The sequence below is a fragment of the Cetorhinus maximus genome, chromosome 32 (genome assembly GCF_964194155.1).
Source record: "Cetorhinus maximus chromosome 32, sCetMax3.hap1.1, whole genome shotgun sequence".
NCBI classification, from domain to species: Eukaryota; Metazoa; Chordata; class Chondrichthyes; order Lamniformes; family Cetorhinidae; genus Cetorhinus; species Cetorhinus maximus.
This window is the reverse complement of record NC_135910.1, coordinates 16,119,882-16,147,718: the sequence shown is the minus strand read 5'-3', so window position 1 is coordinate 16,147,718 and position 27,837 is coordinate 16,119,882. Positions and strand designations below refer to the sequence as shown.

The 27,837-nt window shown below is 49.5% G+C and overlaps 1 protein-coding gene across 2 annotated transcripts; it reads left to right on the top strand.

The window, feature by feature from the left end:
• The first annotated feature begins 172 nt into the window (after nucleotides 1-172).
• Nucleotides 173-27,837, top strand: LOC144671445 (zinc finger FYVE domain-containing protein 1). 2 transcript variants are annotated; one of them, XM_078533353.1, is made up of 11 exons: nucleotides 173-298; nucleotides 5,573-6,077; nucleotides 8,469-8,686; nucleotides 9,288-9,394; nucleotides 10,853-10,961; nucleotides 12,064-12,161; nucleotides 13,209-13,326; nucleotides 16,982-17,152; nucleotides 18,630-18,795; nucleotides 23,102-23,212; nucleotides 24,094-27,837. In XM_078533353.1, exons 1-11 carry the CDS (start codon nucleotides 191-193, stop codon nucleotides 24,324-24,326), a joined length of 1,944 nt encoding a protein of 647 aa, XP_078389479.1. In that variant the 5' UTR covers nucleotides 173-190; the 3' UTR covers nucleotides 24,327-27,837. The 2 variants fall into 2 exon arrangements, with proteins under 2 accessions (XP_078389479.1, XP_078389478.1); XM_078533352.1 differs by having other exon boundaries at nucleotides 18,630-18,810.

Here is a 27,837-nt window from a genome sequence, read left to right as displayed (position 1 = left end):
TTGGCTCGCCCTGCGGATTAACCAGCTGCCTCTGAAGCTTTGTGTGTGGGGTGTTGTTGTGGTGGTGGGTGGGTGGGTGGGTGGTGGTGGGAGGGGAGGAAGGTGAGTTTGAAAGGCCGTATATTATAAAAAAAACAAAAAAACAACAGGCAAGGGGAAGGGAGGAGGGGGGGTGGGGGGGGAAGAAAAAATGTCCTCTTCGTTGCTGAGAGAGATGGGAGAGCTACACATCAACACTCAGACGGGGGAGAGCAGCAGCAAAAGTTTCCTGCTGGTTGATGAGAACGAAACGTTACAGGTAAATCGAACTGGAGAAGCCAGTGTGTTGACAGGGAAGCCAGAGGGTGCAACTGACGGGGCTCTGGTCGGTTTCACTGCTGCAATGACCTGAAATCTACATCCGCCCTACGTGAAACTGACCAGCAGCAGTCGCGGTCTTTAATGGCAATGAGAATTCTTCAGGAGATACATTCTGGTTTGTTACAGTAACAATTGTCCCCTGGCCACAATGTAACAATCTGATTGTTTCCATCGACACTTTGTATCCAGCCTGACTTGGGTTGATGGGGGGGGGGGGTGGGTTTGGAGAATTGGCTACACATCTGCACTGGTTTCCCAGGCCTTAACCGCACGGAAAATTGGTCCCAAAAAAAAAACCATCTGCGACACGCCAAGTCTTTTGATACTTTCGAATTTCTGTAAGATTTTTAAAAATTTTTTTTATTTTTTTGCCATTGCCCGGTTAATATTTAGCCCTCAGGTCAGATTATCTGGTCATCGTCGCGTTTCTGTTTGTGGGAGCTTGCTGTGCGCCAATTCGGCCTCTTCCACCGCAACAGCGATCGCACACCCAACAACGGCTGTAAAGGCCCCTGGGGTTGTGAAAGGCGCTATGTAAATTCATTCTTTCTTAAAGGGCCTGTGCTGTTTAAAGGAGATGTGTTTATCTGCAGTGAAATGTTTTTTTTATTTTAAGGATGTTGTATGTTGCTTAACTGTGTTAGGGGGTGAACAGGGGAACTCTGGACGGATTAGCTGGTTGGGGGTGGGTGGTGGTTGTGGAAATCACCTGCAGAATCCATAACTCTCGAAATGAAAGGCCTCTGTGCAAATGCACAGGTTAATTATTGACCAGCTAGCTAAGAGTGGCAGCTCTGGCTCTGTGAATAGCTCTCATAGGAACACAGGAGCAGGAGTAGGTCATTCAGCCCATCAAACCTGCTCCCCCATTCTATTAAATCATGGCTGATCCTCTACCTCGACACCACTTTATAGGAACATACCTGCTTCTGAGTCAGAAGGTCGTGGGTTCAAGTCCCCCCCTCCCCTCTCCATCGATTTGAGAACAGAATCTGACTGATACTCCCTGTGCAGTACTGAGGGAGTGCTGCACTGTCACGAGGTGCCGTCTTGCAGATGAGATGTCACCTGCCTGCACCCCCAGGTGGATATAAAAGATCCCAAAGTCACTTCTTTTGAAGAAGAGCAGGGAAGCCCTCCCAGTATCTGCAATGGTATTTACCCCTCAACCTGACCTGGCCACGTATCACATTGCTGTTTGTGGGAGCTTGCTGTGTGCCAGTTGGCTGCTGTGTTTCCTACGTTTCAATAGTGGCTTTGTTGCAAAGGTGTAAAGTCTGTGAATCACTTCGGCACGTGGTGAAAGGTGCTATGTAATTGCAAGTCTATCTTTATGCTTAGCTGCAGAACAGCAGTAATTGCATTTCAGGAGCATTATTTACATAAATCCTGCTCCACTGGCTCTCAATCTAATCTGGGCTGGGTTTGCAGGATGAGAGGTCACTTCTGTTGTCACAAATTAACCCCCCTCACACCCGCAGTGTTCTGGTGATGAGGGAGGCAAGATACCCTCCCCCCCCACCGCACCCTCCATGGCTAATCTCCAAAAAGAGGAGATCAGAGCAGAGTTTGGGGACCGCTCGAAAGGAAGGCCCTGATGGTGGACGGGCTAGAGAATGAAGGAAGCTGCCTATCCTGTGGGCCATAAAGAGGCAATTACAAGTGTGACGAGGCTCTGTATTTCCCCTCTCCAGGGCATTAGAATTTCCCATCTCTTTTTCTTTGATTGTGGGATGTGGGTGTCGCTGGCTGGGCCAGCATTTATTGCCCATCCCTAATTGCCCCTTGAAAAGGTGGGGGTGAGCTGCCTCCTTGAACCGCTGCAGTCCCTGTGGTATAGGTACACCCGCAGTGCTGTTAGGCAGGGAGTTCCAAGATTTTGACCCAGTGACAGTGAAGGAACGGTGATATATTTCCAAGTCAGGATGGTGAGTGGCTCGGAGGGGAACTTCCAGGTGGTAAAAGCAAAAAACTGCGGATGCTGGAAATCCAAAACAAAAACAAAAATACCTGGAAAAACTCAGCAAGTCTGACAGCATCTGCGGAGAGGAGCACAGTTAATGTTTCGAGTCCGTATGACCCTTCAACAGAACAAAGGAAAAATAGAAAAGAGGTAAAATATAAGCTGGTTTAAGGGGGGATGGGACAGGTAGAGCTGGATAGAGGGCCAGTGATAGGTGGAGATAACTAAAAGATGTCATAGACAAAAGGATAAAGAGGTGTTGATGGTGGTGACATTAGCTAAAAAATGTGCTAATGGTGACATTAAGGGTAGAAAGCAAGACGAGCAAAGTACAGATGGCCCTAGTGGGGGTGGGGTGGGGGTAAGGGATCGAAATAGGCTAAAAGGTAGAGATAAAACAATGGATGGAAATACATTTAAAAATAATGGAAATAGGTGGGAAAAGAAAAATCTATATAAATTATTGGAAAAAAGGGGGGATTGGAAAGGGGGTGGTGATGGAGGAGAGAGTGCATGATCTAAAGTTGTTGAACTCAATATTCAGTCCGGAAGGCTGTAAAGTGCCTAGTCGGAAGATGAGGTGCTGTTCCTCCAGTTTGGGTTGAGCTTCACTGGAACAATGCAGCAGACCAAGGACGGACATGTGGGCATGAGAGCAGGGCGGAGTGTTGAAATGGCAAGCGACAGGGAGGTCTGGGTAATGCTTGCGGACAGACCGAAGGTGTTCTGCAAAGTGGTCGCCCAGTCTGCGTTTGGTCTCTTCAATGTAGAGGAGACCGCATTGGGGAGCAACGAATGCAGTAGACTAAATCGAGGGAAGTGCAAGTGAAATGCTGCTTCCAGGTGGTGGTGTTCCCATGTGTCTGCTGCCCTTCTCCTTCTAGATGGCAGTGGTTGTGGGTTTGGAAGGTGCTGTCGAGGGAGCCTTGGTGAGCTGCTGCAGTGCCGAGGACAGGTAAATGGGCTCTAACATCCCCAGTGAAAAGCAGCTTGAACTGCATTGAGCAGCAGGCTGCGTCCTAACTACAGAACACTATCAGATGTAATTCTAGCACCAGTTGAAGCCCCTGATGGAGAGAGGCAATTTGAGATTATTATTCCACATTAAAATGGTCAGAATTAAATGCGACTTTTCAGCAGCAGAGATGCCCAGTGACAAAACTTGTGTTTTTCTTTAGCAACATGGGAATACCACACCCATGTAGGTGACATATGTTGTACATAAGTCACGCATGAAGTATATCACTGTAAGTGCTGCCGCTCTATTGTAACTAATGCTGCCCTTGCCTGACTGCTCTGGGCCTGGATGTTAAGAGGTCCAGGCAAGTGCGGTTGATGGGATGGGAAGGAGTTTTGCTCTGGCTGCCTGCCTCTTTTCCACGGAGATGTTCCCACATTGAGCGCCTCTCCAGAGAGGGAGCACACAGGAAGGTTTGAGGCCTGTGGTGACTGACGGACAATGGCAGGCTGTACTGCAAAGCTCATAAAAGAAAATTTCTCATTTGTAAAGGAATTACTAGAATTTGGAATGTTAAGATTTGGGCTCCTTTTTTAAAAGGGGGACAACTGTTATGATTTGAGGGGCTAAGGGGAAGGTAGGAGCAAGAGGAGGCCATTCAGGACCTCGAGCTTGTTCTGCCAATCAATGAGATCATGGCTGATCTGTGACCTGACTCCATATACCCACCTTTGCCCCATATCCCTTTAATACCTCTGGGTAACAAAAGTCCAACAAGCTCTGCTTTAAAATCAATAACTGATGGAGCATTGATAGCCATTTGCGGAAGAGAGCTCCAAACCCCAACCACCCTTTTCAGTTTTTTTTATTCGTTCACGGGATGTGGGCTTCGTTGGCTGGGCCAGCATTTATTGCCCATCCCTAATTGCCCTTTGAGAAGGTGGTGGTGAGCTGCTGCCTTCTTGAATCGCTGCAGACCATGTGGTGTAGTTACACCCACAGTGCTGTTAGGGAGGGAGTTCCAGGATTTTGACCCACCAACAGTGAAGGAACGGCCGATATATTTCCAAGTCAGGATGGTGAGAGGCTTGGAGGGGAACTTCCAGGTGGTGGTGTTCCCATCTATCTGTTGCCCTTGTCTTTCTAGATGGTAGTGGTCGTGGGTTTGGAAGGTGCTGTCGAAGGAGCCTTGGTGAATTCCTGCAGTGCATCTTGTAGATGGTACACACACTGCTGCTACTGTGCATCGGTGGTGGAGGGAGTGAATGTTTGTGGATGGGGTGCCAATCAAGCGGGGCTGCTTTGTCCTGGATGGTGTCGAGCTTCTTGAGTGTTGTTGGAGCTGCACTCATCCAGGCAAGTGGAGAGTATTCCATCACACTCCTGACTTGTGCCTTGTAGATGGTGGACAGGCTTTGGGGAGTCAGGAGGTGAGTTACTCGCTGCAGGATTCCTAGCCTCTGACCTCCTCTTATAGCCAGAGTATTTATATGGCTGGTCCAGTTCAGTTTCTGGTCAATGGTAACCCCCAGGATGTTGACAGTGGGGGATTCAGAGTGTAAAAGTGTTTCCTAACTTCACTCCTGAAAGGTCTGACTGCAATTTTTTGACAATGTCCGGTAATCCTGGACTCACCTGCCAGCAGAAATAGTTTCTCTCTCTCTCTCTCTCTCTGCTTCTGTTTAAGGATTAATCATTCTAATTGATTAACTGATGCTAAACTACACCATCCCTGACACCAGGCTAGTTTACTAAGTGCTAAGATGTATTTTTGGTGGGGAATTTTTTTGAAAGGCTCTACATTGGCTTCACAAACAAGGAAATGCTACACATCAGGACAAACTGTGGTGAAAATATTCACATTTCACACAGTTTGCAGCTGATGAAGCACAGTCACTCTTGTAACGTAGGAAATGTAGCAGCCGATTTGCGCACAGTAAGATCCCACAAACAGCAATGCCATAATGAGCAGAAAATCTGTTTTGGGGATGTTGGTTTTAAAAGATAAATATTGGCCAGAGCAATCGGGGTGGGTTGGGGTTGGAGCAGGAACTGCCCTGCCCTGCTTCGAAGTGATGCTCTGGGATCTTTTATGCTGACCTGAGATGGCGAATGGGGCTTTAGTTGAACGTTTACTTTCAAAAGACGGCACCTCCGGCAGTGCAGCACTCCCTCGGGACTGCAGCTGGGGGAGTGTCAGGCTGGATTTCCTGTGCTGTGGGCTCTGGGTTTGAACCTTCGGAGTGCTAGCCGCTGCCGTGAAGGGGTTAATGTGCCTTCTTGTTTGAAAGGTGACGGAGGAGGAACACTTCCTGGAGAAACTGGGAATACCGGGCAACAAGGCCGTCAAAGTTCTCTCCGTCTTCGGCAACACGGGGGATGGGAAGTCTCACACTTTGAACGCCGCCTTCTTCGACAGCCACGAGGCGTTCCACACCTCGGAGACCCAGGACTCCTGCACCGTGGGGGTCTGGGCGGCCTTTGACCCCTCGCTGTCCCTCATCCTCCTGGACACTGAAGGCCTGCTGGGCGCCACCAGCAAGCAGAACCAACGGATGCGGCTGCTGCTGAAGGTGCTGGCCGTCTCCGACGTGGTGGTCTACCGCACCCGGGCCGAGCGGCTGCACAACGACCTCTTCCGTTTCCTGGGCAACGCCTCCCAGGCCTACCTCAAGCACTTCACCGGTGAGCTGAAGGCCATGTCGGACCGCTGCGGCCTGGAGGTGCCCCTGTCCAGCCTGGGGCCTGCGCTCATCATCTTCCACGAGACCTCCAACACCAAGCTACTGGGCTGCGGTGAGTCCTGGAGGGGCGCAGGGGGTGGGAGTGGGTTTACCTGACGGCGATGGGGGGCGGGGGTGGGATGCGGTTAGACACTGACCTGTGAGAGAACCTGAAGTCGCGCCCAGGTGATCAGCTGACTGGGTGGGTGGGGGAGGGAGGGCGTTTCTACGTGAAACCTGACAGCCCAAATCCCATTGGCTGAATCCAGCAGGTGCTTATTTACCCCTAGTTTGACACTAACTCTCACTCCCCAGGGCTGGTGGTTGATATAAATATCATCCCTGCTGTAGCTGGGCCACTGATGATGGTTTTGGTTGTCCCGGTGTTGGGACGATGTCGAGGGAGCTTTACTGCGAATCTACCCAATACCATAACCTTGGGGAGTGGGAAGCTGTTACCTACAACCCTCAACCACCCCTTTCCAGTCCCTCAACGCTCAGGTAAAGGCAGAATACTGCAGACGCTGGAAATCACAGTGCAGAAGAGGCCCTTCGGCCCATCGAGTCTGCACCAACACGTGAGAAACACCTGACCTACCTACCTAATCCTATTTACCAGCACTTGGCCCATAGTCTTGAATCTTATGACATGCCAAGTGCTCATCCAGGTACTTTTTAAAGGATGTGAGGCAACCCGCCTCCACCACCCTCCCAGGCAGTGCATTCCAGACCATCACCACCCTCTGGGTAAAAAAAGTTTTTCCTCACATCCCCCCCCTAAACCTCCTGCCCCTCACCTTGAACTTATGTCCTCTCGTGACTGACCCTTCAACTAAGGGGAACAGCTGCTCCCTATCCACCCTCTGAAACAAAAACAAAAAGTGCTGGGTAAACTCAGCAGGTCTGACAGCATCTGTGGAGAGACAGACAAGAGTTAACGTTTCGAGTCCGAGTGACTGTTCTTCTAAGAGTCACACGGACTCGAAACGTTAACTCTGTCTCTCTCTCCACAGATGCTGTCAGACCTGCTGAGTTTACCCAGCATTTTTTTTTGCTTTTGTTCCCTCAACGCTCAGTCCTGTTTCCGCTAATATTTCTCCCTCATTTGGTTTGTCTTGTTTGAGTTTAGAGTTTTGAGAAATGATGCCTTCTGCCTCCCTTGGCGAATGATTTCGCGACTGGAAATCCTGTAGCTACAATTGGCAATTTCTGCAAACGAATGGGGTTTTTAACTCCCGTTGCGTGAGAGGGAGAGTGGGCAGGGCGCAGTTGTAATGAGGACACCTTTGACCCCTCTGTGTCCCAATCTTAACCTCCTTCCAGTAGGAAGGCAGACATCGGGACCCCACTGTAACCTTCACTGAGAGCCTCGGGTGAAGGCTTCTCCCGTCTCCAAGGCCAGACCTGCCGAGAGGGGGCTTAGGGCTGGAAGAAGCTCAGGCTATCTGAGAGGGGTCATTGAAAGGCCAGGAGTGGTTACCCTCACCAACGCCCTTTGACCTCTGCACCTCCCCTCGGCCTCCTCCAGGCCTCAACAGGAAGCCTTGGAGCTCCCTTGTCTCCCACCCCTTCCCAAATGCCCCAACCCGCCTCTCGCCACTTAGCTGGGTCCCTGGCTACAGCCTCCAGCGCTCCCACCGCCCCCCTCACCCTGGTAGTGGGCCTGACCAGGCCTCGCTGTGAGTTGGGGAAGGTTTGTGGAAATAAAGCTCCAGCTGTTCAGCTCCCCGGCCCAGCCTGGCCTGGGTTTTCCCTGTGTTTTGGGGCTCGTGCTCTGTGGCTGGACCCCTCCCCACTAAACACCTTCCCCCCCCAACCAAACCTTTTAAAATCGGGGCCTGTTTGTGGCTTCCTGAGGCTCCATAGAATGTAATGTGCGGCCCACACAGCCAGAGCCTTGGGAATATGTGCACTAGTGCCAGTTTCCCAAAACCGAGACTCAACTGGCACCCCATTCATCTCCTTCTGAAATAAAACTCAGCCTTAATCCTGGAGCTTAATCCTATTTGGAGGGAGTTGGCTGGGATTCGAATCTGTCCATTATAAATTGTTAGGGGGGTTGCGGGTGGCATAGTGGTAATGTCACTAGGCTACTAATCCAGAGGGGCTCAGGATTAAATCCCACCACGGCTGGTGGAACTTAAATTCAGTTAATAAAATCTAGTCTCAGTAACAGTGATCATGAAATTATAGATCGTAAGACTAATGTCCTTTAGGGAGGGAAATCTGCCGTCCTTACCCGGTCTGGCCTACACCTGACTCCAGACCCACAGCAATGTGGTGGTTTCTTAATTGCGACCTGAAATGACCCCTGGTGGTCAAGCATTTGGTTCACCCCCAGCGCGATTGGAGACAGGTGATAAATGTTAAGCGTTGTCCTGTGAATGAATTCTTTAAAACCAGCGATGTACAGAATCACTTTGACCAGGAGTTTAGCTGCTGTGTTGAACCCCCCCCACCATAGACTCCCAGGCCCCAGGAAGTGCAGAGCAGCTGCTCCAGAAGAGGTTTCACCAGCTGGGTTTAAGCACCGAAGCCTTCAACTCCATCGAGTACGTTGGCACAAGGACCACGATGCCGCCCACCGACTTTAGTGGGTTCTTGGAGGTGGTGCGCAGACGGGCAAGCAACACCTCAACCCGCTCCCGGAGACCACCCGCTATCGTCTACAACGTGTTGAAGGTAACGCTGGCAGGGAGGTGGGTGGATGGGTGGGTGAGTGAGTGGGGGGTGGAAGGTGGGGGCCAGTAGGGCAGCTCCACCAGAGTCCACGCAAGCACGATGGGCTGAATGGCCTCCTGTGCTGGGGGATTTACGTGATGCACAACGAATGGTCCGGGAGGAAACTTTTTGGCTGAACATCATCGAGCCTGAATGTTGTGGGTTCGAGACCCACTCAAAATCTCAGCTGATCCTCCCAGCGCAGTATTGGGGGAGTGCTGCATTGTCTGAGGATCTTTCAGATCCGATGTAAAAGATGCCTTAGTGATTGTTCTGAGGAAGAGCAGAGATGCCACCACCACCCCTAGGTCCTGGGAGGCCATTCGGCCCCTTTATCCCTCAAACAGCTCAAACAATGTCAGTGAAGAAACACAATAATCTGTTCATTATTGTTTGCCGTTTGTGGGATCTTGCTGTGCAGCAGTTGGCTGCTGCATTTCCCACATTACAACACGGACTATACTTCGAAAAAAAAGTACTTAATTGGCTGTAGAGCACGTAAGGTTGTGAAAGGCGCTATATAAATGCATCTGAGACCCGTTTCTCCCTGTTTCTTCCCCAGGCTCTGAGCATGAGATTCAACGGGGAGATAACAGATAACCGAATTGCCACCAGCTCTTTCTTCCCTGATGAATATTTCAGCTGCTCCAACGTCTGCCTCAGCTGCGGGTGAGTTAAGGTCCTCAAGTTGGGGGGGGGGGGGGGCGCTAGAGGGTTCCATTTGTTCCATCAAACTGCGTCGTTAGAGAGCTTCCTGCCTTCTCGGCAATGCCTCTGCTTTCCACACTCCAGAAATGGGGCAGGAGTCACTGGGGCAAACCTTGGACAAGCTCTGGATCGTATCACATCACATCCCCAATATCCGACACAGAGCAGCCTCCCCGGTTGCTTGCTCCATGGCAATTCCTCAGCCAATCAGAGTTGACTTGCCAACCAATCAGCACCTCTTTTCTCGTGCAGTATAAATTGTTGTGAGTGTTTGAAATTTGGAATTCTTGTGTTTGTCCTGCTGAGTGCAAGACGAAAAGCTTCAGCAACATGCCTCTCCTTTTCAGCAAGATTCAAGAGAGTTAAATAGACTTTATCTCTGCAGTTCATTAGCTTTACGAATGTGGGATATTTATGAAATAGGAACAGGAGGAGGCCATTCGGCCCCTTGAGCCTGCTCTTTATTCTGCTTATCTTCACCCCTGCTCCGTATGTGTCGCCATCCCTCGATTATTCATTGAGGAAGCGACATTCGCAGTCTTGGACGGGATGTTTAATTCCAACTCGATATTGTCCGTTTTACAGAGTGTCTCCAGTTAATATGCCCCCAGAGGGAGCGAGTTGGGTAAAGGGGGGGATTGGGCTTAGTGGAAAATCTCTGCCAATCTCTGCCCACAATTCTGGTCTGGGGTTTTGTCGAGTGATCGGGGCGAATGATGCTGTTGTTGCTGCTGCTTTGCTGATTCCTCCTGAATCCTGGTTGCCCCATAGGAAGTGTCCAGCACAGGAGGAGGCCATTTGGCCCAGCGGGTCTGAGGCGGCCGAATCCCCCTCTGTAGCCCCGTAGGTTACAGCACCCTGAGTGCAAATCGAAGTGTTTTTTAAAATGTGTTGAGGATTTCTGCCTCTATCATCATTTCAGGCCCCCACCCACTCCCAGGTGAAAATATTTCTCCTCCAGTCCCCTGTAATCCTTCTACCAATTACTTTAAAATCTCTGCCCCCTGGTTACTGACCTCTCTGCTAAGAGAAACCGGTCCCCCCTATCCACTCTATCCAGGCCCCTCATAATTTTATGCACCTCAATTAAATCTCCCCTCAGTTCCAAAGGAAACAACCCGAGCCTACCCAACCCCTTCCTCATCGCTAAAATTCTCCAGTCTTGACAATATTCCCCTAAGTTTCCTCTGTACCCAACACAACACGAAACTGACAGTAAACCAGAGAGCAGTGTTGAGGCAAATGGGTTGCGGAGAGTAACCGGGAGAGTAAATGTAGTTTACGAAGGGTCATGAGGACTTGAAACGTCAACTGTGCTCTCCTCCGCCGATGCTGCCAGACCTGCTGAGTTTTTCCAGGTTTCTCTGTTTCTGTTTTTGTGTTGAGTAAATGTAGTTGTTCCTTTGTTTCTAATTGAAGATCTCACTGTACGAGGAACATGAACCACATCAAGGACGACATCCCACACCATGCAAGTGGCCGGTGTCGCTACACACACCAGTACAACAATAAGGTGCTGATCTGCAAGGTAAATCTGCTCCTGAAGAAACTATTTTTTTACTTGCATGGGATGTGGGTGTCGCTGGCAAGACCAGCATTTGTTGCCCATCCCTAATTGCCCTCGAACTGAGTGGCTTGCCCGGCCATCCCGGAGGGGAGTTTAGAGTCAACTACATTGCCTTGGGGTCTGGAGTCACATGTAGGCCAGACCGGGTAAGGATGGCAGATTTCCTTCCCTAAAGGAGCATTAGTGAACCAGATGAGTTTTTACAACAATTGATGATAGTTTCATGGTCACCATTACAGAGACTAGCTTCATATTCCAGATTTTATTAATTGAATTTAAATTCTACCAGCTGCTGTGATGGGATTTGAACCCATGTCTCCAGAACATTAGCCTGGGCCTCTGGCTAGCAATGTTACCACTACGCTACTGAGAGCAGAGAAGGTCAGGGGAGATTTGAGAGGTTTTGATAGAGTAAATGAGACCAAGCAGTTTCTGGTGGCAGGAGGGTCAGTAACCAGAGGGACACCAGTTGAGCCAAAGGTCATATGGGGAGAATTTTTAATTCATTTTATGGGATGTGGGTGTCGCTGGCTGGGCCAGCATTTATTGCCCATCCCTAGTTGCCCTTGAGAAGGTGGTGGTGAGCTGCCTTCTTGAGCCGCTGCAGTCCGTGTGGTGTAGGTACACCCACAGTGCTGTTAGGGAGGGAGTTCCAGGATTTTGACCCAGCGACAGTGAAGGAACGGCCGATATATTCCCAAGTCAGGATGGGGAGTTTTTTATGCAGCAAGGTAGTGGAAGCAGATGTATTTTCCTGGTCTTCTGTTCCCCCCATGAGTCTCTAGAAAACAATTCTGCTCCTTGGGGCGTAACATCTGGTGGGGGCAGCGGACAGGCAGGAAATGCGTTTGAGGCCACAACCAGATCAGTCATGATCTTATTGAACGGCAGAGCAGGCTTGAGGGGCTGAATGGCCTAATCCTGCTCCTATGTTCCCAATGTGTGGAGTCTAAGCCTGTGGTGTGGGGGGTTGGGGAGTGGGGGGGTTGGGGAGTGGGAGGTTGGGGAGGTGGGGAAGAGGTGGCAGTGCTGAATTCTGAATTCTCTCTTTGAACTGATCCAGGTGTGCTATGAGCGTGGCTGGGAGGTGGCCGTTAATCCCAAAACCTCTGCATCGACTGACAGCAAGTGGCTCGGACTTGCAACTTATGCCTGGTCAGGGTGAGTGGGCTCTGTGATCCTCCCCGGTGAAGGTAAAGTCGGCTGCACTGATAGAGGTGGAGAGTAGGGGTCCCAGCTGATTCGCTGCCCTGTTGTACAGAAGGAAGAGATGACGCTAGCATTTCCCCCCCCAACTCCTTTCGCAGCCCTGCTCGTCCTCGAAATTCCCCCACTAGTTCTTCCTGAATCTAAAATCCCCTCTCCCGTCCGATCTCCCTCCCGTGCACAGTGCTGAGGGAGTGCCGCACTGTTGGGGGAAGCAGTAAACTGAGGGCCTCATCTGCCCTTTTCAGGTAAAGGGTCCCATGGCCACAATTTGAAGTGGGTGAGGGGAGTTCTCGCCCGGTGTCCTGTTCGATATTTCACCCTCCCTCGCATTTTTAAAAACAAAAAGCATTTGTCGCCATGCGGTTTTGCGGGAGCTTGCTGTGCACAAATCGGCTGGCCCATTCCCGAGGTTACAACAGTGACCGCACTTAAGCATGCTTCGTTGACTGTAAAGCGCTTTGGAACAGCTTGCGATGAAAGGCACTACACGAATGCAAGCTTTTGTGACAGCGCAGCGTTAAACTCCATATTTATGAAGATAAAAGCAAAAATACTGCCGATGCTGGAAATCTGCAATAAAGACAGAAAATGCTGGAAAAACTCAGCAGGTCTGGCAGCGTCTGTGGAGAGAGAAACAGGGTTAACATTTCAGGTCCATATGACTTCTTCGGAGACCATATTTATTAACATTGACACTAACCTCCTCTCTGTAGATGGTGGAATTTCTCACCACCTCCAGTCTTCACAATCTCCCAAAACCTGGTTGGTGTCCTTAACTGTTAATCCCTGCTGCAACTTCTCTGCTGCCCAGACTCTGTCCAATCTTTAACCTGTTGCCCACCAACATTGAGACGTCTTCCCAGCGCTTGGGATCTTTTTAAAAAAATATATATATTAATGGAAAATGGAGGAGAGAGAGAAACGAAGGTCTAAAAACCAAACCATCGACATTGTGTCGCCTCGCTTTATGCTCTGATGTGTTTTTAATTTGCTACTTAGGTATGTTCTGGAGTGTCCGAACTGTGGGATTATCTATCGTAGCAGACAGTACTGGATCGGAAACCAAGACCCAGAGGGGTCAGCTGTGCGTCCTGAATTAAAGCACGTGTGGCTAGGGGTGAGTGTGCTACACAACATTTGGGTTACTGCTCTCTGGGAGTTGAAGTTTAATACGGCTGTGAGGAGGGGAAGAAAATCTCAAAACGGTATTAGTGATTAAAAATGTTGAAGATTTGGAATGGGGGTGGGTGGAGATTGATTAGCGTAGGGGGCGGTGCCTATGAAGATTGATGTGTCGTGGGGCCAATGGCAGGAGTGTGGGGGGGCAGGGTAGTTGGTGGGGGGGAGGTCATGTGATCAGCCCTCCAGGAGCTCATCCAACCAGAGGGCCCTGATTTTAAGATAATTGGCAGAAGAAGCAATGGCGACACTAGGGGGGATCTTTCTTGCACAGCGAGTGGTTAGGGTCTGGAATGCGCTGCCTGAGAGTGAGGTGGAGGCAGGTTCAATTGAGGCTTTCAAAACGGAATGAGAGCATTCATTATATTGAGAGGAATGTTGCAGGGCTAAGGAGAAAAGGCAGGTGAGTGGGACTAGGTGAGTTGCTCTTGCAGAGAGTTGACATAGATATGATGGGCTGAATGGGTACAGCAGGAGGCCATTCCATGATTCTAACCCTAATTCGAGACCCAAATAATATGGCGTCTTATTCCTCCTGGAAGTCCGGCTCCCGGGGTCGTTCGTTTGACCATGGAAGGCTGATGTTAGTTTTGGTGTTGCATGAATTGTGTCCCCCTTGTGTTATCTGCTCTTTCATCACGGTACAGTGGATGTGTTAACCATCCTGAGACTCGGTCACACAGCAAGTAAGTGAGTGAGTGAGAGAGACACGGGTTGTAAACAGATTTCCAGCCTGAGGCCATCTGTCAGGGGCCGTTTTCTGGACACTGATGGCTTCTGACAGGCTGTGGGCAGCAGAGCGGGGAAAGGAGTGTGAGAATCGCCTGAACAAGTGTCTAACTGCCTGTGAACAACCCAAGGCAACTAGAATCTGACAAACACTCCGCATGTTCACAAGGGAGTCGGGTGACAGACATGGAGGAGGCATTAAACTATCTGGACTGAAATTCTGATGCTGTTTTTATGCTGTGGACCTGAGAGAGAGAGAGAGACAAGACTTATGACACATAAGCATCTCTCACTCCTTTTTTTCTTTCTATCTTTCTCTCCTCCGCTCTCGCTCGCGCTCTCTCTCACTCTCGCTCGCGCTCTCTCTCACTCTCGCTCGCGCTCTCTCTCGCTCGCGCTCTCTCTCTCTCTCGCTCGCGCTCTCTCTCTCTCTCGCTCGCGCTCTCTCTCTCTCGCTCGCGCTCTCTCTCGCTCGCGCTCTCTCTCGCTCGCGCTCTCTCTCGCGCTCTCTCTCGCTCGCGCTCTCTCTCGCTCGCGCTCTCTCTCGCTCGCGCTCTCTCTCTCTCGCGCTCTCTCTCTCTCGCGCTCTCTCTCTCTCGCGCTCTCTCTCGCTCCGCTCACGCTCTCTCTCTCTCGCTCGCGCTCTCTCTCTCTCGCTCGCGCTCTCTCTCTCGCTCGCGCTCTCTCTCTCGCTCGCGCTCTCTCTCTCTCGCTCGCGCTCTCTCTCTCTCGCTCGCGCTCTCTCTCGCTCCGCTCGAGCATGCTCATGAGCACGATCCCTCCCTCCCTCTCTCCTCTCTCGCTCTTTTTCTCTCTTTGTCTCTCCTGTAAAGTCAACTGCACCTTTTGAGTAATTGATGTCAAACCATTTTTGAGAGCCTATGGTGAAAAAGATGAAGATGGGGAGAGCGATAGAGATGGGGGGAATGTGAAAGATAATAAGGGGCTATATAATTGCTTTTTGTAGCCCATGGGGAATAAACGGACAGAATCGTGGCACGGGATCCACAGGAAAAAATCCTGGGATCTTGCATAATGAAAAGTGAATTGGATTTCTTCCAGATATGAATTAGGAGCAGGAGGAGGCCACTCGGCCCCTCGAGCCTGCTCCACCATTCAATAAGATCTCAGCCCCACATTCCTGCCTACCCCCGATAACCTTTCACCCCATTGTTAACCAAGAATCTATCTAGCTCTGCCCCCAAAATATTCAAAGACTCTGCTTCCACCGCCTTTTGAGGAGAGAGTTCCAAAGACTCACGACCCTCCTGAGAGAAAAAAAATTCTCATCATCCCTGCCTTAAATGAGCGACCCCTTATTTTTAAACAGTGACCCCTAGTTCTAGATTCTCCCACAAGAGGAAACATCCTCTCCACATCCACCCTGTCAAGACCACTCAGGATCTTAAAGGTTTCAATCAAGTCGCCTCTTACTCTTCTAAACTCCAGCGGATACAAGCCTAACCTGTCCAACCTTTTCTCATAAGACAGCCTGCCCAATCCTGGCATTAGCCTAGTAAACCTTCTCTGAACTGCTTCTAACACATTTACATCTTTCCTTAAATAAGGAGACCAGTACTGTACACAATACTCCAGATGTGGTCTCACTAGTGCCCTGTACAACTGAAGCATAACCTCCCTACATTTGTATTCAATTCCCCTCACATTAAATGATAACATTCTATTAGCTTTCCTAATCACTTTCTGTACCTGCATACTAACCTTCTGTGATTCATGCACTAGGACACCCAGATCCCTCTGCATCTCAGAGCTCTTCAATCTCTCACCACTTAGACGTATCTTTTTTTATTCTTCCTGCCAAAACAAAATAAACAATTTCACATTTTCCCACATTATAATGTTATATTATGGCTGAGAGTTCAAGACCCCACTCCAGAGAATATAACACTATTTGCCAGATCTTTGCCCACTCACTTAACCTATCTATGTCCCTTTGTCGCCTCCTTATGTCCTCTTCATAACTTACTTTCCTACCTATCTTTGTGTCATCAGCAAATTTAGCCACCATTCCTTTGGTCCCTTCACCTAAGTCATTTATATAAATTGTAAAGAGTTGAGGCCCCAGCACTGATCCCTGTGACACACCACTCGTCACATCCTGCCAACCAGAAAATGACCCATTTATGCCAACTCCATTTCCTGTTAGTTAACCAATCTTCCATCCATGCCTACATGTCACCCCCTCCACCATTTGCTTTTATTTTCTGCAATAACCTTTGATGTGGCACCTTATCAAATGCCTTCTGGAAATCTAAGTACAGTACATCCACTGGTTCCCCTTTATCCACAGCACATGTGACTCTGAACTCCAAACCGGAGATCCTGTCTTAGGGAGTGATTACATGAATGTGTTCTGTACGATGGGCTGTAAATGATGATTCGCATGTGGATTTATTCCCTTCCCTGTGTCACAAGGTTGTGGGTTCAAGTCCCACTCGAGACTTGAGCAGAAATCTAGGCTGCAGCGCCGAGGGAGCACTGCACTGTCGGCGATGCCATCTTTCGGATGAGACGTTGAACCCAGGGCCCATCTGCCCCCTCGGGTGGATGTACAAAAAAAAAAAGATTGCACGACACTATTTCAAAGAAGAACAGGAGAATTCTCCCTGGCGTCGTGATCCAACATTTATCCCTCAATCAGCATCACGAACAACAGATTGTGCGGTCGTGGTCATGATCACATTGCTATTTGTGGGAGCTTGCTGTGCGCAAATTGGCTGCCATGTTTCCTACAACAGTGACTAGACTTCAAAAGCACTTTGGATGTAAAGCTTTTTGGATGTTTTTTTGAGGTTGTAGAAGGCGCTATTGAAATGCAAGTCTTTTTTTTATATATGTTTCAGAGTGAGGCGTTCCTGAAGGACAATAGTAATGGAGCTCAGTGGGTCCTGGACGGTGTGAACTATATGATCCAGTCAGTCACTGAGTACAGTACAGGCCCAACCAAGGCAATCACGGCCTGGTTAACCGACCAGGTGGCTCCAGAATACTGGAGGCCCAACTCCCAGATCACCGTGAGTTACCCCTTGTTATTTATATAAAAAAATACCTTTAGTAGTTGTTGTTGTTGTTGTTATCAACCTGGATTTCAGGCAGGAATGTAATGGGTGGCAAAGCAAAACCAGCGTCTCTCGCCTCGGAGTCAGATGGCTGAGAGTTCAAGCCCCCACTCCAGAGAATCCAGCGCCAAATCCTGGCCGACACTCCCAGTGCAGTACTGAGGGAATGCTGCACTGTCGGAGACGCCATCATGCGGATGAGTCCTTCGTCTGGGGCCCCGGGTGCCCCCTCGGCAAAGATCCCGTGGCACTATCTCGAAAAAGAGCTGGGGAGCTCTCCCCAGTGTCCTGGCCAATATTTACCCCTCAACCAACATCAGGTTATCGGGTCAATAGCACATCGCTGTTTGTGGGAGCTTGCTGTGCACAAATTACCGCTGCGTTTCCAACATTAAAACTTTGGGGCGTCCCTGTGGTTTTGGAAGGCACTGTATAAATGCAGGTCTTTTTGTTAGTTTGTGCCCTAGCGTTAGTGAAAATTTCACTGGGGCTGCTACGCTCAGAATCTAAAAGAATGACCAACTTGGAGATGCTAAAGAGGCTCATGAAGAAGGCTCAGTACCTGCTCAAGGGGCAAGAGGGTACAGTGGGCAATAAATGCCAGCCTTGCCAGAGATGCCTGCATCCTAAGAATGAATTTCAAAATAAAGGGAAACTTCAATGGGGAGGAAGTGGTGGGGGGGGTGGTCTTTGACTCTTTGTAAATGGAAGGACTAAGAGGGGCCGAATGGCCTTCCTCATTCGTAATCACCATGCGAGTGGATCCAAACCACTCAGCTTCTCTGGAGAAACGTGGCCGGTCTTGGCTTTGTTCAGATGATGGGGGATGAGGTTTCTGAGTAACAGCCCACCTTCTCCCTGCGATGGGCAAATCACCCACTCTTTGCCCTCCACCCAACCTGCGGTGGGCATAGCCTGGGGGCTGGCTGGGGGGGGTGGTGGTGGGTGATGGTGCCACAGTTTACCCTCTGCACTGCCCCCTCATTACGGCTGAAAGGCTGGGACTGGGAAGGCCGGCAGACAGCAGCATCGACGGCTTTGCATTTCTATAGCGCCCGTGGCTTTAGCAAACCAGACGGGAGCGATTGTCGGACGAACCTTGACTCTGGCCACGTCCGAACACGTGGCTCCCAGAGATGGGCTTTGAGGGGGTGGTGGTGGGGGGCGAGAGGTTTAGGGAGGGAATTCTAGAGCTTGAGGCACGGATAGAAAACCCGGCCATCGATGGGAAAGCGATGAAAACCAGGACCCTGTACTTTGCTGGCTCCAACAATTCGTTTTGTGTCGAAAGCTGAAATCTCGCCAGTTAAGTGAACCGGTCCAAACCCGCCCTCTCTAGACCTTTGGCAGAACCTTGTATCTTGTTGTCCGGCCTGGTCACCCTCTCAATGTGAGACCTTGATATCTTTTCTTTTTTTTTAATTCTTCACAGGAGTGCCAACAATGCAAGAAACCTTTTCAGGATGGAGAGCGCAAACATCACTGCCGCTTCTGTGGGGAGGGTTGCTGCGATGCCTGTTCCAGCAAAAGCATGCCTGTCCCAGAGCGGGGCTGGGGTAGCGCTGCTGTGAGAGTGTGTGATGATTGCTTCAGAACAGGTGGGAACAGCACAGGTAATAGTCACTGGCTTCATGTTTGCTTTTTGTTCAGCCCATCGTGCCTCACCCACCCTCTGGCATATCCCCAAGAGTAGTTACAGCGCAGAAGGAGGCCATTCGGTCCAATATGTTTGTGCCAGCTCTCTAGTGTCACTCCCCCACACCTTCTCCCCCCCCGCCCCCGTAGCCCTGCACATTCTCCTTTTCGGATAATAATCCAATTCCATCCTTGAAAGGCTCGATTGAACCTGCCTTCACCGCGCCCTCAGCTGGCGCATTCCAGATCCTAACCAGTCGCTGCGTTTTAATAAGTTCCTCCTCACGTCTCCGTTGCTTCTTTTGTCAGTTACTTTTATTACCTCTTCAAGAGAGGCAGTTTTCACCCCCCTCCACATCCCACCCTACTTTGCCCTCGGTGAAGGTGATCAGCTGTCAGGATCATCGCAACCTCTCCTTTTTGAAAAGGAATTGAACCATGTCAAAATAATTTTTAAAAAAAAATCTGTGTTTAACCATGGCACAGACTAGAAGGGCCGAATGGCCTCCTTCTGCACTGTAACTACTAAGATATAAATCCGTGCCCTCTTGTTCGCGATTTCTCCCCCTCTACTCTGTCCAGATCCCTCATGATTTTGAACACCTCTATCAAATCCCCCCTCAACCTTCTCTTCTCCAAGGAAAACAGTAGCAATTTCCCCAATCTATCCACATAACCGAAGTCCCTCAACCTTGGAAAGGTTCTTGTGAATCTTTTCAGCACTCTCTCTCTCTAACGCCTTCACATCCTTCCTAAAGTGTGGCGCTCAGAATCGGACGCAATACTCCAACTGAGGCCGAATCGATGTTATAATGGTTTAACATAACCCTGTTGGTCTTGTAATCTATGCCCCTGTTAATAAAGCCGAGGATACTGTTTGCTTTATTAACCACTCTCTCAACCAGTCGGTCACCTTTAATGACTGGTGCACATGCACACACAGGTCACTCTGCACCTGTAACTCCTTTAGAAATGGACCCTTTATTTTAGATCATCTCTGTGTGTCCTTCCCACTAAAATGAATCCCCTCACACTGTAGTCACTGTTGGAATGTAGGGAATATGGCCGCCAATTCGTGCACAGCAAGATCCCACAAACAGCAATGTGATCACAACCAGATGATCTTTTTATTTTTGTGTGGTGGTGTTGGTTGAGGGATAAATATTGGCCAGGACACTAGGGGGGTGGAAAACTCCCCTGCTCCTCTTCGGAATGGAATCTTGTACATCCATTTGAGAGGGCGAATGGAGCCTTGGATTAACATTCAACCTGGAAAATGGCACCTCTGACAGTGCAGCAATCCCTCCGTACGGCACTGGAAGTGTCTTGGAATCGTAGCCCACCTAGGTTTCGTGCTCGAGTCTCTGGAGTGGGGGCTTAAACCCGCCTGGCTGCAGAGTTTGAGAGTTGTGAGCCACCACTGTAGAGGCTGATCGCAAATCGTTCTTTTAAAATTCTCAGAGGGGGGATTGACGTGTTGTAACACTGTCTTGTTCAGTCCGATTAAACCCTGTGAAAACACAAAGTGTTGAGCTTGTTAAGCTGCGAGGCTGATCAAATCCTGCTGACAGCCTGCTGAAGAGCAAAACTGATGAACTGGACTTGCCTGTAAATGCTTCCGTTGATAAAGTGACCCAATCAATTGATTAAGTTTAAATGAGAAACTCCAGCACTTACAAGTGTCGTTGGTTAAGAGTTGGTGGATTCTGCAAGATGCCCAGTTTGTGGAGAGAGAGAGGATTTGACCAGTGGAAGCCTCGTTAACTCGATTCTGAAGGTCAAACACTGTGAGAACATTCTCAAAAGGAAAGTTGTTGTAGAATGTTTAAAAACAAAACTGTTTGCACAATTTGAAATGAATTAATAAGGGTTGGAGTTTGCCTTGAGATGTGCTTGGAAATACTTCTTGTTAAAACGCTGCTGAACTACATTCTGGGAAATGTATTTTTCTCCCCCGGAACTGGGCTCCTGAGTTGCTGGAAGAGCCTCGAATGCACAACCTTCTCCACAGCGAATTCATTATCATACCTCCTAGCCCAGAAAGGGGGCCATTCGGCCCATCGTGCATGTGCTGGCTCTTTGCAAGCCCGTATTCTGGGCTTGTGCAGGAGAGCAAGAAGTTAAATTTGCAGAAGGTCTGCCCCTTGTCCCCTGCCTCTGTCCCTCACACCTGCATGTGTCCCAATTTTAACCCTTCCATACCTTTTATTGAATTAATCATTCCTGAGGTGTGGGGGTCACTGGCAAAGGCGATGTTTACTGCTTAACAGCAACTTAAAAACCAGAGAAAAGCTGCAGCACAGGAAGAGGCCTTACAGCCCATCAGGTATGTGCTGGCCATAAAAGAAAAAAAAAACGAGGCACCCATTCTAATCCCAGCTCCCAGCACCCAGTCCCTAGCCTTGCAGGTTACAGCACGTTAGGTACAGATCCAGGTGCCTTTCAAATGAGTTGAGGGTTTCTGCCTCCACCATCAAACCAGGCAGCGAATTCCAAACACCCACCACCCTCTGGGTGAAGAAGTGTTTCCTCATGTCCCCCTCTAACCCTTCTACCAACCACCCTAAATCTCTGCCTCCTGGTAATTGACCTCCCTGCTAAGGGAAACAGGGCACCCCGGTCTGCTCTATCTAGGCCCCTCATAATCTTGTACACCTTGGTTAGGTCACTCCTCAGTTCTGAGGAAACAAGCCTAGCCTACCCAATCTTCCCCTCGTAGCTGCAATTTTCAAGCCCTGGCAACATTCCTGTAAATCTCCTCTACATTCTCCCCTCCCTGTAATGTGGCGACCAGAACCGTACACACAATTCCAACTGTGGCCTAACCAGCATTTAATACGGTTCCATCATTACATCCCTGCTTTTGTATTCAATACCTCGCCCAATAGAGGAAAGCATTCCATATGCTTTCTTGACCACCTTGCCCACCTGTCCTACCACCTTCAGGGACCTGTGGACATGCATTCCAAGGTCTCTCACTTCCCCTACACCTCGTTTATTGAGTATTCCCTTGCTTTGTTTGCCCTCCCCAAATGCATTACCCCTCACTTTTCTGGACTGAATTCCATTTGCCACTTCTCTGCCCACCCAACCAAACCATTGATATCATTCTAGAGTCGACAGCTATCCTCTTCACTATCAACTACACAGCCAATTTTTGTGTCATCTGCAAATTTCTCAATCATGCCTCCCACATTTAAGTCTAAATTATGAATATATACAACAAACAGCTAGGGACTCAACACTAAATAATTCATATTTATATAACACCTTTTAATGTAATGAAACATCCCAAGGCAATTCACAGGAGCACCATAAAACAAAGTGTGACACTGAGCCACATGAGGAGATGTTAGGTTAGGTGACCAAAGGCTTGGTCAAAGAGGTTAGAGTTTTAAGGAGCGTTTCAGAGAAGGAAGGTGAGGCGATTCTGACTGACCTTGAGAAGGTGGTGGTGAGCTGCCTTCTTGAGCCGCTGCAGTCCATGTGGTGTAGGTACACCCACAGTGCTGTTAGGGAGGGAGTTCCAGGATTTTGACCCTGCGACAGTGAAGGAACGGCCGATATATTTCCAAATTGGGGTGGTGTGTGTGTGTCTTGGAGGGAGATTTGCTGATGGATTTTACTGTGCGTCTACAATCCTCACTGCTTGGGGTTCATGCTAGCGATTTGCTCGTTAACTCTCAAGACATTAACCGATTGTTTGGTCAGAGGTTTTTAAGGAGAATTTAAGGTGGAGAGAGCGGTAGGGAGGTGGGTGGGAAAACATTGAAATGACCTTGTGTTATCTGGTGAGGTATGCTCACTGATGTGTGAGATACTGGCTATGTCTATAGGCATGGTTATGCTGGTTATGTTACTAGGTTAGTAATCCAGAGGTCTGGACTAATGATTCAGAGACGCAAGTTCAAATCCCAACATGGCAACTGAGAAATTTAAATTTTTGGAATTAAGAAGCGAGTCTCGGTTTCTGTTGGATTGTTGTTAAAAGCCTGTCTGGTTCAGTAAGGTCCCTTTAGGGAGGGAAATCTGCCGTCCTTACCCGGTCTGGCCTACATGTGACTCCAGGCCCACAGCCATGCGGTTGACTCTTAACTGCCCTCTGAAATGCTCTAGCAAACTACTTGAAGACATCTCACCACCACCACCTCGACAAGGGCAGTTAAGGAGGGATGATAAACACCGGGCTTCCCTGCTCCTCAGTGACAATGAATGATCTTTGGCTCTGGGCTCATTTCTTCCTTTCACTTGACTGCATTGATTTTTCAGGAAAGGAGCTGGAAGCAGCCAGAGAAGGCAAAGGTTTACTAGCTCGCAGGATTACAGAAGTGGCACAAAGTACTTTGGATGCCATGACTTCAGCAGTCGAATATCCCCTCGGTACGTGCAACCAACCCTGCGTTATCTGGTGGTGTTACTGCTGCGTTAGTAAACTGTGGTCCAGCCCCTCAGGGTCTTAAGCTGCACCCCTTTGACATGGAGAGCGCAGAGGGAGGGGCCACTAGCAGATCCCCCGTGGAGTTGCTCACCTGCGTGAGTTCATCTCCAGGCTGCCTACAGGGCTGTGGAATGGAAATTCTCTACCGCTGAACTCTGTGGTGGGAAGTGTCTTTTTTTTAATTGGTTGCTAGGGGAGTTTGAGCCAGTCACAATATTTGCGTATATGATACTTTAAAGGTATTTTATAAAACGTGTTCAAAAATACTCCCCAAAAGCTTCACAGGAGCATTATAAATCGAGACGGAGCCACATAAAGCGATGTTAGGTCAGGTCAGTATGGTAGGTTTTAAGGAGCCTCTTAAAGAAAGAGAGAGAGGTATGCAGAAAGGTTTAGAGAAGGAATTTCAGAGCTTGGGGCCCAGGCAGCTGAAGACATGGCCGCCAATGGCGGAGCGATTAAAATCAGGAACGCCCAAGAGGCCAGAATTGGAGGAGCACAGATAGGCCAGGAGGAGATTAGAGATAGGGAGGGGCAAGGCCATAGAGGGATTTGGAAACAAGGATGAGAATTGGGCTCCTGACTGTTATCCTGGCTGTGTTTATGGACATTGATCAGGAACAGGACAGTAGTGCCTTCTGCTGGTGAATAGCCTGCTGACGTTCCTAGACAAAGCTCACCAGTGATGAGTTATGCAAGATAGGAGAGGCTGGTGCCCATGGCAACCATACGCCAGCCAGGATGAGGAGCGCGGTGCGGCCTGCTTGTGAAAGATGGCTAATGGTGTGTGGGGTTTTTTTTTCCGCTGTTTGGTGTTTTCCAGGACTTGTCAAGGATGTGGCAAGGCCTGATTACTGGGTGCCGGATCACGAACTCGTCAAGTGTCACCGCTGTGAGAAGCCCTTTTCTGGGACAACGGGCAAACACCACTGCCGGGCCTGCGGCCTAGGCTTCTGCAGCCAGTGTTCCCCAGAACTGAGGCCCGTGCCCTCGCGGGGATGGGACCACCCAGTCAGGGTCTGTGTGGACTGCAGTGAGAAGAAAGGGGAGCTTTGAGGCCTAGTGGCTCTTCCAGCCCTTCCACTGAAGCTTCGCATGTGTGAGAGAGGGAGAGAGAGAGAGAGAGACGCCACAAACGATCTCTTCGTTCTTCAAGCAGGATTCAGATTCCAGGAGAGTTTCGCAAGGCGTGTTTACCCCTTGGCCAATTCGCGTCTTGTCCCTGCCAGAATACCGAGTGGTATCCATGATTAAACACGGTATGTTGGGTGGGGGGGGGCGGCGGTGGGTTTGGTGCTGGGGCGTGGGTGACTCCCGCTTAATTCGGACGGGACAACATGGCCAACTCACTGAGGTACGGGTCTGAGGTTGCCAACTCAGAGTGTATCACTGGAGGTTCTGTCATGGGACTTACCATCTGTCAACCCAGCCCCTTCTGCTGTTGGCTCCCAGATGTGTCCATCCTCATGACGCTCCTGCCCCATTGACCAATTGGAAAATGGGCAGACTGCTTGCTCCCCCCTTCCTCCCACCCTGATTGGTTGATTCTCAATTTCGGCCAAACTACCTTTTTTCACAATACCAATGATTTTTTTGTGTGTGTGATTGATGAAGTGAAACAGTCCATCATCTTTATAACCCCGCATGACCTTTCTCCTGGGTCACCCGCTGCAGTGAGCCGGAAGTTAGTCTACAACCCCTGGAGACTCCAGGGCAACCCTGGAGGGGGTTGGTAACTGGAATAGAGGTGCTGTTAAATAGCGGTCAGGTTCCTGTGTCTGAGGGAGGGGAACGTTTCACACCCTGGCCTGCAAAAAAAAACCAGACGCTGATGTTCACTCAGTGGGTCTAACAGACCAAAAGAGACAGATTGAGGAACAGGAGGAGGCCTTTCAGCCTCTTGAACCTAACCCGCCATTCATTTAGATGGTGACTGATCTGCATCGTAACTCTATCTACCCGCCTTGGTTCTGTAAAATGTAAGTGTAGAAAGCAGCGCAGTATCTTTTTTTTTTAATGTTCTGGTAGATGAGCTTTAATCAATTTGAAAGATGTGTTTGGAGCTGTGTCCTAATTTGAAATGATGGGAAAACAGGTCTCTCCAACCAAAGAGAGAGACAGAGAGAGAGAGAGAGAACGCTTTGTACCTGGTCTGCAAGTGGCCCACGCTGCCCAAGTTCTGCTCCTGAAGCAGTGAATCCCAAAAGGACAGCTGTACAACCACATCGTTCGACACCACCTCCCGCTTCTCCCTCACCCCCTCACCCCAGCTCCCCTGAACGAAGGAGACGGAGCGAGAGATTTGAAGGACCATTCTCTCCGTAGCATTTTCTAAAGAGAAGCTGTTATATAAACAACCACTTTCAATTCAGATTAAAATACACATCGCAGCTTCCACATCGCCTTGGCCTGCGTGTGGCTGAATTAGACAGGACTGAGCCGATCCCTAGTTGCTGCTTCAGGTTTTACCCTTTTCCTTCCAATGTTGGGGATGTGAGCTTCACTGGCGTTGCCCTTTCCCCATTTGCCTGAGACATTCGCTGATACGACAGCTGGGCTGCTTCAGAGGGCAGTTCAGAATCAGCCATGCTGGTGTGGGATTGGAATCACGTGTAGGCCCAAACCAGGTAAGGACAGCAGGGTTCCTTACCTAGAGCGAGGTTGGTGAATTCTTCGGCGCCACTGTCATCGGCACGGACCAGGAATATCTCCGACCTGAGCCGAGAGACCTCTGGTCTCGTGGAATGATGGAGTGGTTACAGCACAGAAGGAGGCCATTTGGCCTGTCATGTCCGTGCTGGCCTTCTGCAAGGGCAACTCAACTAATCTCAATCCTCCGCGTAGCCCAACAAAGTTTTATCCCCCAGATAATTATCTTTTGAAATTCTCCCTTGAAAGCCTCACTCGAACCTGCCTCCACCACACTCTCCAGCAGCTCATTTCAGATCCTAACCGCTCGCTGCGTGAAAAAGTTTCTCCTCGTGTCGCCATTGCTTCTTTTGCCAATTATCTTAAACCTGTGTCCCTCTGGTTCTCAATCCTTCCGCCAATGGGAACAGTTTCTCCCTGTCCACTCTGTCCTGACCCCTCGTGATTTTGAACACCTCTATCAAATCTTCATTCGTTCACAGGATGTGGGCGTCGCTGGCTAGGTCAATGTTTATTACCCATCCCTAGTTGCCCCTTGAGAAGGTGGTGGTGAGCTGCCTTGAGCCGCTACAGTCCCTGTGGTGTAGGTACACCCACAGTGCTGTTAGGGAGGGAGTTCCAGGATTCTGACCCAGCGACAGTGAAGGAACGGCCGATATATTTCCAAGTCAGGATGGTGAGTGGCTTGGAGGGGAACTTCCAGGTGGTGGTGTTCCCATGTATCCGCTGCCCTTGTCCTTCTAGATGTTAGTGGTCATGGGTTTGGGAGGTGCTGTCTAAGGAGCCTTGGTGAGTTGCTGCAGTGCATCTTGTAGATGGTGCACACACTGCTGCTACTGTGTGTCGGTGGTGGAGGGAGTGAATATCTATGATGGAGGGTGGGGTGTTGATTGGTGGGCTGCTTTACCCTGGATGGAGTTGAGCTTCTTGAGTGTTATGGGAGCTGCACTCACCCAGGCAGGTGGAGAGTGTTCCATCACACTCCTGACGTGTGCCTTGTCAATGATGAACAGGGTTTTGGGGGTGGGGGGGAGGTCAGAATTCCCAGCCACTGACCTGCTCTTGTAGCCAACCTCTCAACCTTCCCTCTTCCAAGAAGAACAACCCAGTCTTCTCCGATCCATCCATGTAACTGGTTCCAGGGATGGGGGACTTCATTCTCGTGAATTTTATTTCTGTACCCTCTCTAAAGCCTTCACATCCTTCCTAAAGCTTGTCCCCAATTCTACACTGACTGGCAGTAAAGACTGTGGACCTGGCCTCAGCATCCTGATTAATAACAAAAGGATTCTCCGCCCTGATGGCTGAGGGAAGAGCTGGAGGGAGGATAGGATTGTCACTCGCTCCGTGATTAATAGCCTAGAGATTCTGGGTGGCCAGAACTGGGCGCAGAATGGGTGAGGCACTGAGGCCCAGCCTATATGTGGTACATCAGAGAGCCTTCAGAAGGAAAGGGAGACCATTTTCAAATAAATAGAGTGAGTGGATTTTACAGAGTTGCATTTTGTACATTAGTGTGAATGTTGACACCGCGGTGTCAGTCAGTGAGTAGCAAGTAGGGAGATTCTCGTTCATTCCCAAACTGCAGCAAAGTCTCCCAGTGAGAGAGGGTTTACTCAGCAAAATACAGTCAGTGGAGGATAGCTTCACACAAATCGGGTATGAAATTTAATCTGAGCTAATTCCAGCAGTGTGGAACCCAGGTATGATTTGAGGGGGAAATTAACCAATCATCTCCCTTGTTTGCATATAAACTACCTGAGGGTTGCGTTTGAGTGGGAAATGGTGCAACCTGCGTGTTTAACACGACTGTTCAACCGATGCGTCTGAGAATAGCTTTTATTCTTTAATATCCTGAGCTACGTAATAAACTGGAAGGATTGTAGCCCTCTCAATAAAAGGTGAGATTTGAACTTGA

Coding starts and splice junctions, on each gene's coding strand:
- LOC144671445 (XM_078533352.1), top strand. CDS start 191: ATGTCCTCTTCGTTGCTGAGAGAGATGGGAGAGCTACACATCAACACT. Junction 13,327..16,981: donor TAAAGCACGTGTGGCTAGGG/GTGAGTGTGCTA, acceptor TATATGTTTCAG/AGTGAGGCGTTCCTGAAGGA. Junction 17,153..18,629: donor GGCCCAACTCCCAGATCACC/GTGAGTTACCCC, acceptor AATTCTTCACAG/GAGTGCCAACAATGCAAGAA.